Source organism: Dictyostelium discoideum (assembly GCF_000004695.1).
Source record: "Dictyostelium discoideum AX4 chromosome 4 chromosome, whole genome shotgun sequence".
Taxonomy (NCBI): domain Eukaryota; phylum Evosea; class Eumycetozoa; order Dictyosteliales; family Dictyosteliaceae; genus Dictyostelium; species Dictyostelium discoideum.
Genome location: NC_007090.3, coordinates 2,924,293 through 2,941,792, shown reverse-complemented (window position 1 = coordinate 2,941,792; position 17,500 = coordinate 2,924,293). Strand labels below are relative to the sequence as shown.

General features: G+C 22.1%; 9 protein-coding genes across 9 annotated transcripts in view; 3 read left to right on the top strand and 6 right to left on the bottom strand.

The window, feature by feature from the left end:
• DDB_G0285203 (hypothetical protein) overlaps positions 1-272 on the bottom strand; it is a gene marked incomplete at both ends in the record, with an annotated part of 459 nt that extends 187 nt beyond the window's left edge. The window contains 2 exons of the mRNA XM_633258.1: positions 48-123; positions 197-272. Coding sequence (XP_638350.1) covers positions 48-123; positions 197-272 — 152 coding nt within the window. The remainder of the gene's footprint in view (positions 1-47; positions 124-196) is intronic.
• Positions 273-1,355: 1,083 nt separating this feature from the next.
• DDB_G0285177 (hypothetical protein) lies at positions 1,356-2,841 on the top strand (the record flags this gene model as incomplete). Its single annotated transcript, XM_633257.1, has 2 exons — positions 1,356-2,749; positions 2,814-2,841. 2 exons carry the CDS (start codon positions 1,356-1,358, stop codon positions 2,839-2,841), a joined length of 1,422 nt encoding a protein of 473 aa, XP_638349.1.
• Positions 2,842-2,935: 94 nt separating this feature from the next.
• vmp1 (transmembrane protein) lies at positions 2,936-4,487 on the bottom strand (the record flags this gene model as incomplete). The annotated part of the gene is made up of 4 exons (XM_633256.1): positions 2,936-3,115; positions 3,233-3,502; positions 3,624-4,118; positions 4,221-4,487. The coding sequence occupies 4 exons, from the start codon at positions 4,485-4,487 to the stop codon at positions 2,936-2,938; spliced, it is 1,212 nt and encodes a 403-aa protein (XP_638348.1).
• A 1,162-nt stretch (positions 4,488-5,649) lies between these two features.
• On the top strand, positions 5,650-8,391 carry DDB_G0285173 (hypothetical protein; the record flags this gene model as incomplete). The annotated part of the gene is made up of 1 exon (XM_633255.1): positions 5,650-8,391. The coding sequence occupies one exon, from the start codon at positions 5,650-5,652 to the stop codon at positions 8,389-8,391; it is 2,742 nt and encodes a 913-aa protein (XP_638347.1).
• A 481-nt stretch (positions 8,392-8,872) lies between these two features.
• Positions 8,873-9,178, bottom strand: DDB_G0285195 (hypothetical protein; the record flags this gene model as incomplete). The annotated part of the gene is made up of 1 exon (XM_633254.1): positions 8,873-9,178. One exon carries the CDS (start codon positions 9,176-9,178, stop codon positions 8,873-8,875), a length of 306 nt encoding a protein of 101 aa, XP_638346.1.
• A 42-nt stretch (positions 9,179-9,220) lies between these two features.
• On the bottom strand, positions 9,221-9,516 carry DDB_G0285171 (hypothetical protein; the record flags this gene model as incomplete). Its single annotated transcript, XM_633253.1, has 2 exons — positions 9,221-9,346; positions 9,433-9,516. The coding sequence occupies 2 exons, from the start codon at positions 9,514-9,516 to the stop codon at positions 9,221-9,223; spliced, it is 210 nt and encodes a 69-aa protein (XP_638345.1).
• A 928-nt stretch (positions 9,517-10,444) lies between these two features.
• DDB_G0285169 (hypothetical protein) lies at positions 10,445-13,264 on the top strand (the record flags this gene model as incomplete). The annotated part of the gene is made up of 1 exon (XM_633252.1): positions 10,445-13,264. The coding sequence occupies one exon, from the start codon at positions 10,445-10,447 to the stop codon at positions 13,262-13,264; it is 2,820 nt and encodes a 939-aa protein (XP_638344.1).
• Positions 13,265-13,642: 378 nt separating this feature from the next.
• DDB_G0285207 (hypothetical protein) lies at positions 13,643-14,252 on the bottom strand (the record flags this gene model as incomplete). Its single annotated transcript, XM_633251.1, has 3 exons — positions 13,643-14,080; positions 14,167-14,222; positions 14,249-14,252. 3 exons carry the CDS (start codon positions 14,250-14,252, stop codon positions 13,643-13,645), a joined length of 498 nt encoding a protein of 165 aa, XP_638343.1.
• A 619-nt stretch (positions 14,253-14,871) lies between these two features.
• Positions 14,872-17,500, bottom strand: part of DDB_G0285205 (SNF2-related domain-containing protein) — a gene marked incomplete at both ends in the record, with an annotated part of 4,926 nt that continues 2,297 nt past the window's right edge. Inside the window, one exon of the mRNA XM_633250.2 lies at positions 14,872-17,500. This exon is cut by the window's right edge and continues 2,096 nt beyond it. Within this exon, the coding sequence (XP_638342.2) occupies positions 14,872-17,500 (2,629 nt within the window).

Here is a 17,500-nt window from a genome sequence, read left to right as displayed (position 1 = left end):
TTTTATTTTTTTGAGATGTGGTGAGATTATTAATATTGATGACTTACCCTGGATATCTTCCAAGTAATGGAACTTTTTTAGTTTTTAAATATAAACCTAAGCATTTTGTATGGAAAATTTTGCCTATTATTAAATAATTGATTTAGTTAGAATTAATTAAAAATGTTAACATAAATATCTGGATTTTATTCATTACCATCAGTAGTTGCACGCTCGGCAAAATAAACAGTTGTGCTACATTGATCACACTTTTCAGTTTGTACTTTTTTCATTTTTTAATAAATAATTATATAAATAAAAGTGAAAAAAAAAAGGTTTAAAAATAATTTTTAAAAAAAAAAAATGGAAAAAAAAAAAAAATTAAAAATAAAAAAAAAAAAAAATTTGAAAAACCCATATTTTCTAATAATTTACCCACCAAATATCTATTTTTTTTCTATTAATAAAACTGATTGTATTTTTAAACACCCCTTCTTTTTTAATGTAGATAACTGATCTGGTAAATGGTATACAAAATTTTGTTAATGTTATCAAAAAAAAAAAAATTATTGATTAATTTTTTTTATTTTTCATTTACTTTTACATGTAAAAAAATTCTTTTTACAATATTATTTGAAAATATTTAAAATTTTAAAATTGATAATATACAAATAAATTAAATATACTTTCCTATTTAAATAAATAAAAAAAATTAAAAAAAAAAAAAAATGGTTATATCTTTTAAATACCAAAAATAAAAAAAACAATAGCTGGGTAAATTAAAAAAATAAAAAAAAAAATAAAAAAATTTTAAATAGGGATTATTTTTATTTATTACAAACAAATTAAATATTTCTATTTTTATTCTAAAATTTCTATTTAGTTTGGTATTTTATTTTTGTGGAAATTTTTTGATTAAATTTTATTTTTACCTATGAAAAATATTTATTTTATTATCTGAGATCATATCTATTTCAAATGGAGTAATTTTATTTTTTTATTTTCGAAATTCGATGAATTTGGGAAAAAAAAAAAAAAAAAAAAAAAAAAAAAAAAAAAAAAAAACTTTTTTTTTTAATTAAATTTTTAATTTTTATAAAAATAAAAAAATAAAAAAAAACAAAAAAAAAATATTAAAAAAAAATAAAAAAAAAAACATACAACACACAAAAAAAAAAAATAAAAATTATAAAAAAAATAATTATTTCTTTGTTTTAATTCATATATTCATTCACTCAAATATTTGATTTAATCAATCTCTTAAATAAAAAAAGAAAAAAAAAAAAAAAAAATTATTAATCCATCATCAATCAAAAATCAAATTAAAATAATCATAAATTTAAAAAAAAAAATTAATAAAATCAAGAAAAGCAATCATGATGCCTTTAGAAAGAGAGATATCAACATTGAAACAATATTGTTTTCAATATTTATTAAGAAATCATGAAAAGATACCATCAAAAAAAGTATCACAAATTTATGAAATCTCAGATATTAGAGAAGAATTTATAAGTATGGCAAAGAAAAAGAATTTAGTGGATGATCAATTCTTTTCAATTTTTGGTGAAATATTTATAATTTCAAATTTATATCATAATTTACAAAATAATAATAATAATAATAATAATAATAATAATAATAATAATAATAATAATAATAATAATAATAATAATAATAATAATAATAATAATAATAATAATAATAATAATAATAATAATAGTAATACAAATAGTCATGATAGTCATAATACTGAAGATGATATGGATTTAGATACAACTTCGTCGATTTCAACAAATGCACCACTAATAGATATAAATAATAATAATCATAATATAAATAATAATAATAACAATGAAAATAATATACCACAATTAACAACAAATACAACAATTGATTTAACAAATATACAAAAAATTAATTTATCAGGATTAGCAAGATTAACTGATATTAGTATTCAATATATTAGTGGATATAAACAATTACAAGAATTAGATTTATCATTTTGTACTGGTATTTCAAATGAGTTTGTAAAACATCTCTCAAAGATACCATTGGTATCATTGAATCTATTCAATGTTACCTCTGTAAATGATAATACACTACAATTGATAGCCACTTCTTATCCAACTTTAAAGAGATTATTAATTGGTGGTTGTGGTAATATCACTGAACAAGGTATCAAATCATTACTCAAATGTTCATTATTACAAGAGTTGGACGTATCACATTGTAAAAAGTTGACCAATTCAGCATTGAAGTTGATTTCATTCCCATGTTTAACCTATTTGAATGCCTCTTGGTGCTTCGATTTAACCAGTGGTGATAATTGTTTCAATAAGATCGCTAAACAATGCACAAAGTTAACAACACTTAGAATCGCTGCAAGTGCAATCAATGAACAACAATTGATCAAGGTATTATCCGAAGCAAAGAAATTAACTTCACTAGATATAAGTTTCTGTCCAAATGCAATTGTAAATGTTGATTCAAAACTCTTCAAATATATGTCCTCCATTCAAAATCTTCATATAGCCGGTTGCTCCTTTAAAGAACCAATACTTAGAAAAATCATAGATTCAACTCCCCATCTAAAAGATTTAGATATCTCTCATCAAGATGGTTTACCTTGGTCTTTCATTGAATCAATCATTAAAGACCCATCAACTTTGTCACATTTAAAAACTTTAAATTTTAGTTTATCAAAATTTGATAAATTCGATTCTGATGCTTTATTAAATATTCATTCTTTAACTGTCTTCTTCCCAATAATGTAAATTTTTTGTAATATAAAAATAATAATTAATAATAATTAATAATAAAAATAATAATAATAGTAAAAATAGTAATAAAAAAAAAAAGTAAAAAAATAAAAATAGATATTTAAAATTAGATTTTTTTTTTTTTTTTTTTTTTTTTTTAATATATAATAAAAAGAATGATAATTTATTTAAAATCTTTATTTTGTTTTTTTAGTTTCTTTTGGTTGTTGTTTTTCGAGTTTTGATTTCAATAATTCAATCTTTTTATTATCTTTTTCGATAAGATATTCTTGAACACTTGAGTCAACAATTGACATTAAGAAATAAGAAATCATTAAAAATAAAACACAATCCCAAGCAAGTCCTACTAAACTTTTCTATATTTTTTTTTAAAAAAAAAAAAAAAAAAAAAATTAATATATTAGTATTTGTAGATATTTTTTAGATTTTAAAGTGATCAAAAAAAAAAAATAAAAAAATAAAAAATAACTTACTGGTGAATTTGCTGATACAGTTGAATTTAATTTTTGTCTTTCTTTTTCTAAAATTGGTTGAATTTTATTTTTAAGGAATGGAATTTTATCTTCAATAAAAGAAATAACCATTGTAAGTGTTTCCATATTAAAAGCTAAAATTACAAAACATGCTTGAATATGTGCTTTAACAACTGCTTTACCAATGAATGTTGCACCAAAGAATTTCCAAAATGGTACTAAAAAGTGACCACATGTAATACCTGCTAAATCAAATAATGGATTTGGTATCTAAATAAATAAAAACAATAATTATTATTATTATTATTATTATTATTATTATTAATATTAATATTAATATAAAATGGATGATTGGTGATGAAAAAAAAAAAAAAAAGTAAAAAAAACATACAGAAGCAAAAGCTAAAATACCAAAGAAACCAAGATTACCAATTAAAGCTGGAACTTTTTCAGATAATCTTTCTAAAAGACCTTTCTTTGGTTGATCTTTTTCATCGATTGGTTTTTCTTGTTGTTCTTTTAGTTTCTTTTCTTGTTCTAATTTCAAACCTTTTAATCTTGCAGTACGAGCGACAAAGTATGGAGGTAATTCACCAATGGCTGTACCTGCACCCCAAAATAGTGCTGCCCATTGCACTTTTTGTAAAATCATCCAAAATGAAACACCACCAATCATTGCTGTTGCTGGTTGAATAAAACTATTGGCACCATAAACATTGAAATTTACGCTATTCCACTCGGTTGCTGCCAATGTTACCTTGGCAATATGTGGTCCTAAATATAATACAAATGTATGTAATCCTGTTCCTAATCCAATTGATGATAATACACCTAACCCAACCCACCAAATACAATCTGAAATTAAATCTGAATATTTACCCATATACTTTTGATAAAAAAAATAAAAAAAATAATATATTAAAATTTTAATATACATATATATATAGCATTACTATTATTATTATTATTATTGTTGTTATTTATTTACCTTTTGATGTTCACCTGGTACATAAACTGCAATAAAAGTTAATGATGCAAATAATGCAATAAAGAATAATAAGAATGGTCTAGTTTGAAAATATCGAATTCCACTGACAAGGGTATCTTTTAAAATATATAAAAAGTATTTTGTTGTTTTAATTGGACTAAATAAAAGTTTAACATTCTTTCTTTTCTCTTTTCTTTCTTCTAATTGTTGAATTCTTAATTGTATATCCTTTTCATTGGATAATACTATCGTATTACTTTTACCCATGATTTCTTCTTTTTTTTTATTGTTTTATTTTACAGTCTAATCTTATTCTCTATTTTAATTTTATTTATATTACTATTATTATTATTATTATTTAAATTTTATATTGGTATTGTTATAAACAATGAAACACAATAAATAATTAATAAAAGAAAAAAAAAAGAAAAGGGAAAAAAAAAAAAAAATTAAATTTTAAAAAAAATAAAAAAAAAATAGATGAGTCAAAAATGCTCGTCTGAAAAATTTAAAATTTTTTTTTAAAAAAAATTAAAAAATAAAAAATAAAAATAAAAAAGATTTTTTTTTTTTTATTTTTTTTTTTTATAAACACAAATTTGTGTGATTTCTTTTCGTCTATTTTTGGTTTTGCTTTGTTTTGTTGAAATTAAAATTAATGGAAGTAAAAAAATAAAATAATAAAAAAAAAAAATTTAAAATTAAATATCATGATAATTGAAATTATTTAAATTAAAAAAAAAAAAAAAAAAAAAAATTATTTATATGATATAATAATTATAATTTTTTTTTTTTTTTTTTTTTTTTTAATATGTATTAATCAGGAACCATTTAAAAAAATAATTAAATTTTTATTGCCTTAAAAGAATAAAATCTGGTTTATTGGTTAAAGAATTTTAAATTCATTTTTTTTTTCATTAAATTAATTAAAAAAAGAGCCAGTACGAATCCCACCACACAACCAATTCATCCCTGAATTAGACGGTCATCAATGTTAATAAAGAATAAATGAATCATTCGATAATAACGGTTTCACGCTTTCGTGTAGTGAGTGTGTATCATCATCCTAGCTGTGAAAGAGGAAAAATTATTGATGAATAATTTTAATAGACGATACTCTAGAAATGATCCTAAGAGTTTGGTCATAACTTTTAAATTTCAATAAAACATTTGTTTTATTTATATAAATTAATTAAAGAAATTATGGGATTAAAAAAAAAAAAAAAAAAAAAATGAAAACCTAATTTTTTTCCCTCCATTTTTTTTTTTTTTTTTTTAAAATTTTTTTTTTTTTCAAATTAAGGGTTTTTTTTCTTTATTATTTCTTTATTTTTTTTTTTCTTTATTAAATTAAGTTTTTTTTATTAAAAAAGTTTTTTTTTTTTATTGTTTTTTTTTTTTTTTTTTTTAAATTATTAATAAATCATAAATGGATGATCCATTTCGTTATAAAAAAAAATTAAAAATTGAAAATAATAATAACAATATTGAAAAATTATTTTTTTCTGTTTTTAGAAATAAATATATAAAAAATTTAATATTCACAAGTTTAAAATCAGAATTTAGAAATGGGATTTATAGATATGAAGAAATTGTTAGAGTGGGATGGATGATAAAAAATGGTTATACAGAATTATTAAAATGTAAAGTTATCAGAGGTGAACAATTAATATTCAGTAGTAATTCACCAGAAGATGGTCCACAAACTTATTATGATTCAAAATTGAGAGGTGATTTCGATAACACTTATTTACCTATAAATTTATCAAGAGATAAATTAGATGTTAAAAAATTTAAAAAAAAAAGAGTTTATTATAAATCATCAATTTTCAATGTTTTCAAAGATGATGAAGAATTTTTTAAAAATTTATTTAAAAATTATAAATTATATTTTCAATTACCAGAACAAAATCAAAAAAATCAAGAAAAAGAAATTAATGATGATGACAATGATGACGATGATGGTATTAAAAATAAAAAATTAAAATCATTAAGAGAAATTAAATATTTGTCATTGGTTTATGATAATGTGGCATCAATTAAAGTAATTAATGAATATTATTATTATTCAAATGGTAAAAAGTTATCATTCAACTTTTTTAAAAATGCTATTGCAATTGGGTCATTAAAAGTTGCACAATATATTTTCAATCAATTATTTAAATCAAATGATGAAATTACAGAATCACAATTAAATAGTATATGGTCTGAAACCGTATTTGTACCTGAAAATATTTATTTCACTAAAGATAATAATAATTTTAATGAAAAGATTGAATTTTTAATTGAAGAAATTAAAATACCACAATTTATCAACGAAACACCAAATGAATCATTAAATTCAAAAAATACAAAACTTTGTATTCAACTTTATGCATTCTCTTATCCTTTATCTTTAATAATAGGTTTATGTAAAACAATTTTACTACTAAATATTTTAAATAATGATTCATATAAATCAAAACTGGAATCAATTTTGAATGACAACAATAGTAATAATAATAATAATAAAAATAACAATCCATTTACATTATCTTTAAAAAATGATCAAATGAAAAATAATCAAAACCAAGTAATAAAATATATAAATGAAATTAAAAGTTTTAAAAGTTTTAAAAATCTAGATGAATTAAATAAAATTTCAAAATCATTTACAGAACAAGAGTTATCAACAAAAATCGGTGAATTCAAGTCAAATGATAAAAGAGTTAAAAAAATTTATGAAATGGCAATAATACACATTTTTAAAAAAGAAAGTATAATTGAAAATTTTTTATTTCATAAATTTAAATACAATAGCAAAATGATATCAAATGAAGATTTAAAATCACAACCTAGTTCATGTCTTCATCCAAATATGTTTGGTATATTTTATCTTGAAAAAATTTCTTCACCTTTTGCTTTTATTAGTAGTGATTATAAAAATCATGAAAAAATACAAATTGAAAAATTTTCTTCTTTTGCTAAAATTGATTATAAAAATCCATTTGAAAAAGTACAAATTGGTAAATTTCCAGATAGTAAATTTTGTTTTGTTAAAAATCAAAAAGAATTAATTCATCAATATTATAAAGATGCAATCGAACAAATTCCAGCTCACTTTTCTGGTAATATTAAAATAGACTTAATTAAAGAGGTCATATTATCAGATGATATTGAGTTGGTTAAGATGGTATTTGAGAGTCTTCATCCACTAAATTTTAATACATCAGTGATTGAATCAATTAAATCACCATTGATGTTTGATTATATTAAAAATCAACTTGAAAAACTTTCTAAACCAACTGAAAATTCACTTTGTTTCGATCAAATCATTTCAAATTATAAAATTGCAAACCATTTTAAAAATTATTATTATCAACAATATTCATTATTTTCTGGTCAAGAAAATATTTCAATTTCAAAATGTGATATTAATTTTATGATTGAAAATTTTAATGATTTCAAAAATAATATTAATTTAAATACATACATTGGTCAACAATTTACAAGAAAATCAAATGAAGAAATTCAAGTTTCAACTTTAAATAAATTAATAGATTGTATTGAAAATAGTAAAATTGAAAGTTTAAGATATATTTGTCCAAAAGTTGAATGCCATTATCATGTTTTAAAAAATTATCCTCATAAAATTAAAACTGATGATAATGAAGGATTATTTACTTGCTATTATTTAAATGGTCAATTTGATAAAATGAAAGAAATGATATTTTCAGAAAATGGATGTGTTAGATTTGTTGAAATTTATACAATTTTTGAAATCGTTAAAAGAAATGATATATCAACAATTGAATTTTTAATAAATTCAAGACAACAACTACAACAACAAAATGATCAAACACAACAAACAAGACCAAAAGAACTTTTCATTGAATTAATTAGGGCACTTAAAAATGCTGCTCGAATTTATGGAAACCTTAATATTTTAAAAAACCTTAAAGATTATTTTGAAACAATGGATTTTGAAGGTGATTTCTATATTTCTTTTCAATATGGATATATTGACATTATTGATTTTATAATTAAAGATTTAAAATTTGAACCAAATCTTTCTAGATTTGAAGAAACTTTAAAAAATCAATCATCATCTAATAATTATACATTAACATCTTACTTTGAAAAAGTATTTGGAAAAGAACCCAACCAAATAGGTTTTTCAATATTAAAATAAAATAGTATTAAATAAACAAATAACAATGTCATTTATCTGTTTTTTGCCTTTTTTAATACTGGCAAAACTTTTTAATTCCTTTTTTGAATATTAAAAAAACTTGTTCAATTCGATCCATTTCAAATTTTTCGTTCCAACCTAGTTGGCAGAGTTTCCACACATACAAGCAAAAAAAAACACAATAAATACAAACACCATACCAATAAAATTTTATTTAACTTTAAACAATCATATATAAAATGTGTGAAAAACTACCTTAAACATCATTTAAAAGATTTTAAAATAAATAAAATAAATTAAATAATATAATATTATTATATTTAATGATAAATGATATCATTTTATGAAAAAAAAAAATAATAATAAAGAATAAAAGTTTATTGTTTTTTTAATTTGTTTGATTAGAGGTTTGGTTTGTTGCAATTGATGGACATTTTTGGATTTTTAAAACATCCAATAAAAATGGATAGTCATCGGTTGGTTATACAACAGAATCAGGCCATGATAAATGCAAATATTCTAAGCAAAATCTTGCATAGTTATGGCAATTATTCTTTCTACCCCAGTAAATGTCACCACTACATTGTTCTTGAATGAATTTATAAAATAAATTATTGAAATGTTGACCAAGAATGACACCTTTTTTAAAATTATCAGCCTCGACGTATTCTTTTGTTTGTAATAAAAGTGCTTTGCCAACTTTTACTGTTTTAATTAATTTATCTGAAATATAGTTTCTTGGGGCGCTACCAAAACCAGTTTCATTGGAAATGTATGGTCTCTTCATTACCAAATGGATTTCAATACCAACTGGATGTTGGTCGTCATCCTACTCACCATTTCTATCAATGACAATTGAATAATGACCACTATTTGTACCAACTAATTCTTCGATAGCACCTCTCTTGTAAATTTTCTCACCAATTAATTGATCACTTGAATTTGCATAGACGTTCTGTATTATACATTAATAAATTATTAGTTAGTTTCAATATAGTACTGTGAAAAAAAAAAAAATTTTGAAAAATAAAATAAACATACCAAATAAACATCAAGTTCTCTTTCTTTGTTTACTACAACAATTGACATTTCCTTTTCTTGTTGTTTAAAAAAATAATTACCCATTTTATTTAATTTTAATTTTTACTAATTATTAACATCAGAAAAAAAAAAAAAAATAACTAAAAAAAAAAAAAAAAATTATTAAAAAAAAAAAAAAATATATTATAAAAAAAAAAAAGTGTATATAAATGTGTCAAAATAATAAAATAAAATATATAAAAATTTTTTTTTTTTTTTTAATTATTTATTTTTTTACTTCCTTTAATTTTATTTTCACAAAATAAAAAAAAAATCAAGAAATATCATCAAAAATTAATTAGTTTTTTTTTATTATATTTAATTTAAAATTTAAAAAAAAAAAATGAAAATAATAATTTTTATTAATAAAATAACATCATTAATTATTGCCTTTATTGGATGAAATCTGATTTACCAATTTTTTTATAAAATTATTTTTGTTTCATTAAATTAATTAAAAAAAGAGCCAGTACGAATCCCACCACACAACCAATTCATCCCTGAATTAGACGGTCATCAATATTAATAAAGAATAAATGAATCATTCGATAATAACGGTTTCACGCTTTCGTGTAGTGAGTGTGTATCATCATCCTAGCTGTGAAAGAGGAAAAATTATTGATGAATAATTTTAATAGACGATACTCTAGAAATGATCCTAAGAGTTTGGTCATAACTTTTAAATTTCAATAAATCATTTCTTTTATTTATATCAATTAATTAATACAATTATGGGATTAAAAATTAAAAAAAAAATTAAAAAATAACGAAAAAATAAAAAGAAAAAAGTATAAAATTTTTAGAAAAAAGTTTAAAATTAAATTTTCTTTTTGTGTTTTTATTACATTTTTTTTTTATTTTTTAAAAAGATTTTTTTTTCTTTATTATTTATTTTTTATTGATCAAAAAAAAAAAAAAATCTTAAAAAAAAAAAAAAAATTTTGTTTTTTTTTTTTTGAAATCAAAATCATAAATGGATGATCCATTTCGTTATAAAAAAAAATTAAAGATTGAAAATAATAATAATCATAATAATAATTATGACATTGAAAAATTATTTTTTTCTGTTTTTAGAAATAAATATATAAAAAATTTAATATTCACAAGTTTAAAATCAGAATTTAGAAATGGGATTTATAGATATGAAGAAATTGTTAGAGTAGGATGGATGATAAAAAATGGTTATACAGAATTATTAAAATGTAAAGTTATCAGAGGTGAACAATTAATATTCAGTAGTAATTCACCAGAAGATGATCAGCAAACCGATTCAAACTCGAGAGGTGATTTAAATAAAACTTATTTACCTATAAATTTATCAAGAGATAAATTAGATGCTAAAAAATTTAAAAAAATAAGAGTTTATTATAAATCATCAATTTTCAATGTTTTCAAAGATGATGAAGAATTTTTTAAAAATTTATTTAAAAATTATAAATTATATTTTCAATTGCCACCATTGTCAACAGAAATTAATGATGATGGTATTAAAAATAAAAAATTAAAATCATTAAGAGAAATTAAATATTTATCATTGGTTTATGATAATGTTGCATCGATGAAAGTAATTAATGAATATTATTATTATTCAAATGGTAAAAAATTATCATTTAACTTTTTTAAAAATGCTATTGCAATTGGGTCATTAAAAGTTGCACAATATATTTTCAATCAATTATTTAAATCAAATGATGATATTACAGAATCGCAATTAAATAGTATATGGTTTGAAACTGTATTTTCACCTGAAAATATTTATTTCACTAAAGATAATAATAACTTTAATGAAAAGATTGAATTTTTAATTGAAAAGATTAAAATACCACAATTTATCAACGAAACACCAAATGAATCATTAAATTCAAAAAATACAAAACTTTGTATTCAACTTTATGCATTCTCTTATCCTTTATCTTCAATTATAGATTTATGTAAAACAATTTTAAGGTTAAATAATTTAAATTGTTTTAGTGATTCATATAAACCAAAATTAAAGTCAATTTTGAATGACGACAACAATAGTAGTAATAAAAATAATAATAATAATGATAATAATAATAATAATAATAATAATAATAATAATAATAATAATAATAATAATAATAATAATAATAATAATAATAATGATAATAAAAATAATGATAATAAAAATAATAATAATAATAATAATAATAATAATAATAATAATAATAATAATAATAATAATAATAATAATAAAAATAACAATCCATTTATATTACCTTCAAAGAATGATCAAATGAAAAATAATCAAAACCAAGTAATAAAATATATAAATGAAATTAAAAGTTTTAAAAGTTTTAAAAATCAAAATGAACTAAATGAAATTTCAAAATCATTTACAAAACAAGAGTTATCAACAACAATTGGTGAATTCAACCCAAATGATGAAAGAGTTAAATCAATTTATGAAATGGCAATAATACACATTTTTAAAAAAGAAAGTATAATTGAAAATTTTTTATTTCATAAATTTAAATACAATAGCAAAATGATATCAAATGAAGATTTAAAATCACAACCTAGTTCATGTCTTCATCCAAATATGTTTGGTATATTTTATCCTGAAAAATTTTCTTCTTTTGGTAGAATTGAATACAAACATCCATTTCAAGAAGTACAAACTGGTAAATTTTCAGATAGTAAATTTCGTTTTGTTAAAAATCAAAAAGAATTAATTCATCAATATTATAAAGATGCAATCGAACAAATTCCAGCTATTTATTCTGAATCAATTCCAAATATTAAAATCGACTTAATTAAAGAGGTCATATTATCAGATGATATCGAGTTGGTTAAGATGGCATTTGAGAGTCTTCCGCCAATTTGTAATACATCAGTGATTGAATCAATTAAATCACCATTGATGTTTGATTATATTAAAAATCAACTTGAAAAACTTTCTGGACCAACTGTAATTGAAAAATCATTTTGTTTTGGTCAAATAATTTCAAATTATAAAATTGCAAACCATTTTAAAAATAATTATTATCAACAATATACATTATTATCTAGTCAAAAAAATATTTCAATTTTAAAATGTGATATTAATTTTATGATTGAAAATTTTAATGATTTCAAAAATAATATTAATTTAAAAAAATATATTGACCAACAATTTACAAGAAAACCATATAAAGAAATTCAAGTATCAACTTTAAACAAACTAATAGATTGTATTGAAAATAGTAAAATTGAAAGTTTAAGATATATTTATCTAGAAGTTGAAAACAAATATCATATTTTAAAAAATTATCCCCATAAAATTAAAACTGATGATAATGAAGGATTATTTACTTGCTATTATTTAAATGGTCAATTTGATAAAATGAAAGAAATGATATTTTCAAACAATGGATATAATAGATATGGAAATTTTGTTGAGATTAAAACAGTTTTGGAAATCGTTAAAAAAAATGATATATCAACAATTGAATTTTTAATAAATTCAAGACAACAACAACTAAATGAACAAACACGACCATATGGACCTTTCTTTGAATTAATTGCAGTAACTAAAAATGCTGCTCGAATTTATGGAAACCTTAATATTTATAAAAAATATAAAGATGAAATTGCAACAATCGGTTTTGAAGGTATATTCGAGACTTCTTTTCAATATGGATATATTGACTTTATTGATTTTATAATTAAAGACTTAAATTTTAAACCAAATCTAGAAATATTTGAAGAAACTTTAAAAAACCAATCATCATCTAATAATTATACATTAATATCTTACTTTGAAAAAGTATTTGGAAAAGAATTCAACTAAATAGGTTTTTAATATATTAAAGTAAAAAAAAAAAATAATATAAAATAAAACAAAATAACAATTATCTGTTTTTGGCCTTTTTTATTAATTGTAAAAAATTCTATAATTTATTCAAAAAAGATATGAAAATTAATTTTATTAAAAATCATGTTATAAATTAATTTTTAATTTAATTAATTACTATGAGAATATAATTTATTATTATTATTATTTTTTTTTTTTTTTTTTTTTTTATTTTTTCTCAAATGTTTTAGGGAAATTTTTATGATTGGTTTGTTGCAATCGATGGACATTTTTGGATTTTTAAAACATCCAATAAAAATGGATAGTCATCGGTTGGTTATACAACAGAATCAGGCCATGATAAATGCAAATATTCTAAGCAAAATCTTGCATAGTTATGGCAATTATTCTTTCTACCCAGTAAATGTCACCACTACATTGTTCTTGAATGAATTTATAAAATAAATCATTAAAATGTTTAACAAGAATGAAAAATTTGTTACAATTATCAGCCTCAACATATTCTTTTGTATGTAATAAAAGTGCTTTACCAACTTTTACTGTTTTAATTAATTTATCTGAATTATAGTTCCTATGTGCGAAACTACCAAAACCAGTTTCATTGGAAATGTTTGGTCTCTTTATTACCAAATGGGTTTCAATACCAACTGGATGTTGGTCGTCATCGGATTCACCATTGCTATCAATGATAATTGAATAATGACCACTATTGGTACCAACCAATTCTTCAATATCGCCTTTCTTGTAAATTTTCTCACCAATTAATTGATCACTTGAATTTGCATAGACGTTCTATATTATACATATAATAAATTGGTAATTAGTTTCGATATAGTGCTATGAAAAAAAAAATTTAGAAAAAAATAAAATAAACATACCAAAAAAACATCAAGTTCTCTTTCTTTGTTTACTACAACAATTGAAATTTCCTTTTCTTGTTGTTTAAAAAAAAAAAATTACCCATTTTATTTAATTTTAATTTATACTAATTGTTAATATCATAGAAAAAATATAATAATTAAAAAAAAAAAAAATAAAAATAAAAAAAAAAAAATAAAAAATTATTAACAAATATCTAATTTTTATTTTTTTTTTTTCGTTAAATTAATTAAAAAAAGAGCCAGTACGAATCCCACCACACAACCAATTCATCCCTGAATTAGACGGTCATCAATATTAATAAAGAATAAATGAATCATTCGATAATAACGGTTTCACGCTTTCGTGTAGTGAGTGTATATCATCATCCTAGCTGTGAAAGAGGAAAAATTATTGATGAATAATTTTAATAGACGATACTCTAGAAATGATCCTAAGAGTTTGGTCATAACTTTTAAATTTCAATAAAACATTTCTTTTATTTTACCCCAATTTTCATTGCAGATTATGGGATATTGTAAAATGAAATTTGATAAAAAAAAATAAAAATAAAAATAAAAAAACGAAATAAAATGAAAAAACGAACGAATGAAATGAAAAAAATGAACGAAAATAGATATTTTTAATTTTTTTTTTTATTTTTTTTTTTTAAATATTTTTTTTTTTTTTGTTTTTTTGTTTGGATTAACATGGTTGGTGTTATTTTATTGTTCAGTTGAATTTTTTGGAAATCTTGTTCTACCTGATCTAGTTGTAAAAGGAGATTCAGGAGAAAGTGGGGTATTTAAAACTGATGATGATGAACCAGAAGAAGTGCCTGCTGAAGTTGAAGTGGTAGTTGTGGTAGGAGAAGTGGTTGAAGTTGGATCCTTATCTTTTTCATTTCCCTTTTCCTTTTCATTTTCATTTTCATTTTCATTTTCTTTATCTTTATCCTTTTCTTCATCTTCAGGGTTTGGTCTAATCTTCTTCTTTCTACCTCTTTTACCTGGAGTATGAACTGATGTACCATTTGTTGCAGCAGTAGAAGCCACATTACCATTACCATTTACATTTTCTTGACTACCATTTTCACTTGGTTCACCATTACTATTATTATTTTTTTCATTGTTATTATTATTATTATTACTGTTATTATTATTATTATTATTATTACTATTATCACCAGAATCCATTGATTGTTCGTTGTCACTCGTTTCTGTTTCAGACATTAAAGATTTCTTTGATGGTTTTGGACTATCATCAGATTTACCCTTAAGATCATCTAATTTTCTTTTAATTGGAGTTGGATTATTTGATAATCTTGGTCTACCTCTACCTTTTTTAGCAGGTGTTGGTGTTTCACCATTATTGGATTGTTGTTGTTGTTGTTGTTGATTACTATTACCATTACTATTATTATCATCATTATTATTATTGTTACTACTATTTTCAATACCATTAGTTGGATGATCATCAACTTGAATAATATCATCTTGATTTTCATTATCACTATTATTTTCATGATTTTGTTTTTCTTGTTGTTGTTGACGTTGTTGTTTACGTTGTTGAGGGGTAGCACGACGACGTTCAACGATTTGTTTTTGAATAGCACCAGTTTCTTCATCATCATTATTATTATTGTTTTTATTATTATTATCATTATTATTATTATTATTATTAATATTATTATCATCATCATCAGATGAAATACCTTCATCATCAAGTTCATCATCGGAAGAGTCTTCATCATCAGATTTATTCTTTCTACCTCTACTTTTACCTTTTTTCTTTTTACTTTTCTCACCATCTTTTTTAGATTTGCCATTCTTTAATTTCTTTGCCTCTAAATGAGCTTTATACTGTTCAAAGGTCATATTCTTTTCAATCATTCTAGCATATTGATTATCGGTTAAATTATCATGAACAAAACTATTGGCAGAAGCAATGGCGGTTGAACGTTTCTTACCAGCGATATCTTCATCCTTATCGGTGACAGGAGTTGCCAAAACCCATTCAGGTAATTCTTTTTCGATCATTAGACGTGGTTTAATTGGTTGTCTAGTTTTCTTTGAATTTGCTTGATCCACTTTCAAACGTTCTTTATCCATCTCTTGGAATTGTTTGAATTCAAAGTCATCACGAGCAATCAATTTATTGATTTCCTTTAGATCCACTGGTACTTCATCCAAAGTATTATTGGGGAAACCATGAAGGAATTGTTCCAATTTTGCACGTCTTTCTTGATCGTTGGAATGAGTGTTAAACATACCGGCTTGAATAATCTTTGCATCGATCTCCAATTTATCGGTGGCTCTACCTAGAATTTTCTCTTCGATAGAGTTGGCAGAGATTAAACGAAACACCGACACAGAATTAGTTTGACCAATACGATGACATCTATCTTGAGCTTGAAGATCCATTTGTGGATTCCAATCGGAATCGAAAATGATTACAGTATCGGCAGTTTGTAAATTCATACCTAAACCACCGGCATGAGTTGAGAGTACGAAAATCCAAAATGGTGAATCAGGACGATTCCATTCGACAACCAAATGAGCACGTTCCTCTGGTTTAGTTGAACCATCCAAACGAAGAAAAGTCCATTCTTTCAAAGAGAAATACTCCTCCATTAGATTGATAACCTCTGTCATTTGAGTGAAAATGAGAACACGATGTTTGGAGGCATGCATTTTCGTTAGAATTTGGTCCATAGTATCGAATTTACCACTGGTTCTAATGAGATCCTCATTGATATCCCATTCATCTTTAAAGAGGTAAGGATGATTGCAAATCTTTTGAAGTTGTTTAACGATATTATTGAAACCTTTCATTTTCAATCTTCCACTTCTACCCTCCTTTGAATCTGGATCGATTGGGAGTACACCATACTCTACCAATGATCTATACATTGCAATTTGAAGTGCACTCATATTACATTTGATAACTTTTTCCTTCTTGTCTGGAAGTTGGCTCTCTACATCTGATTTCAAACGACGTAATAAGAAAAATCTTAAAACTTGATGGAGACGATTGATAATGATCAAAGACTCCTCTTCGTTGACATTGATTAAATTCTTACCCTTTGCTTGGAATGGTGCATTGAACCAATTTTGGAAAGTATCAGCTGAATTGAAAATAGTTGGTAACAAAAAGTTTAACAATGCCCACAACTCACCCAAATCATTTTGTAATGGTGTACCTGTGAGTAGTAATCTATTTCTACTATGATATTGACGTAATTGTACAGAGAGTTTACTATTTTTATTTTTGATACGATGACCTTCATCAATGATAATATAGATCCAATGAACCCTACCCAATGTTTTTCTATCCTTTATGATATATTCAAAA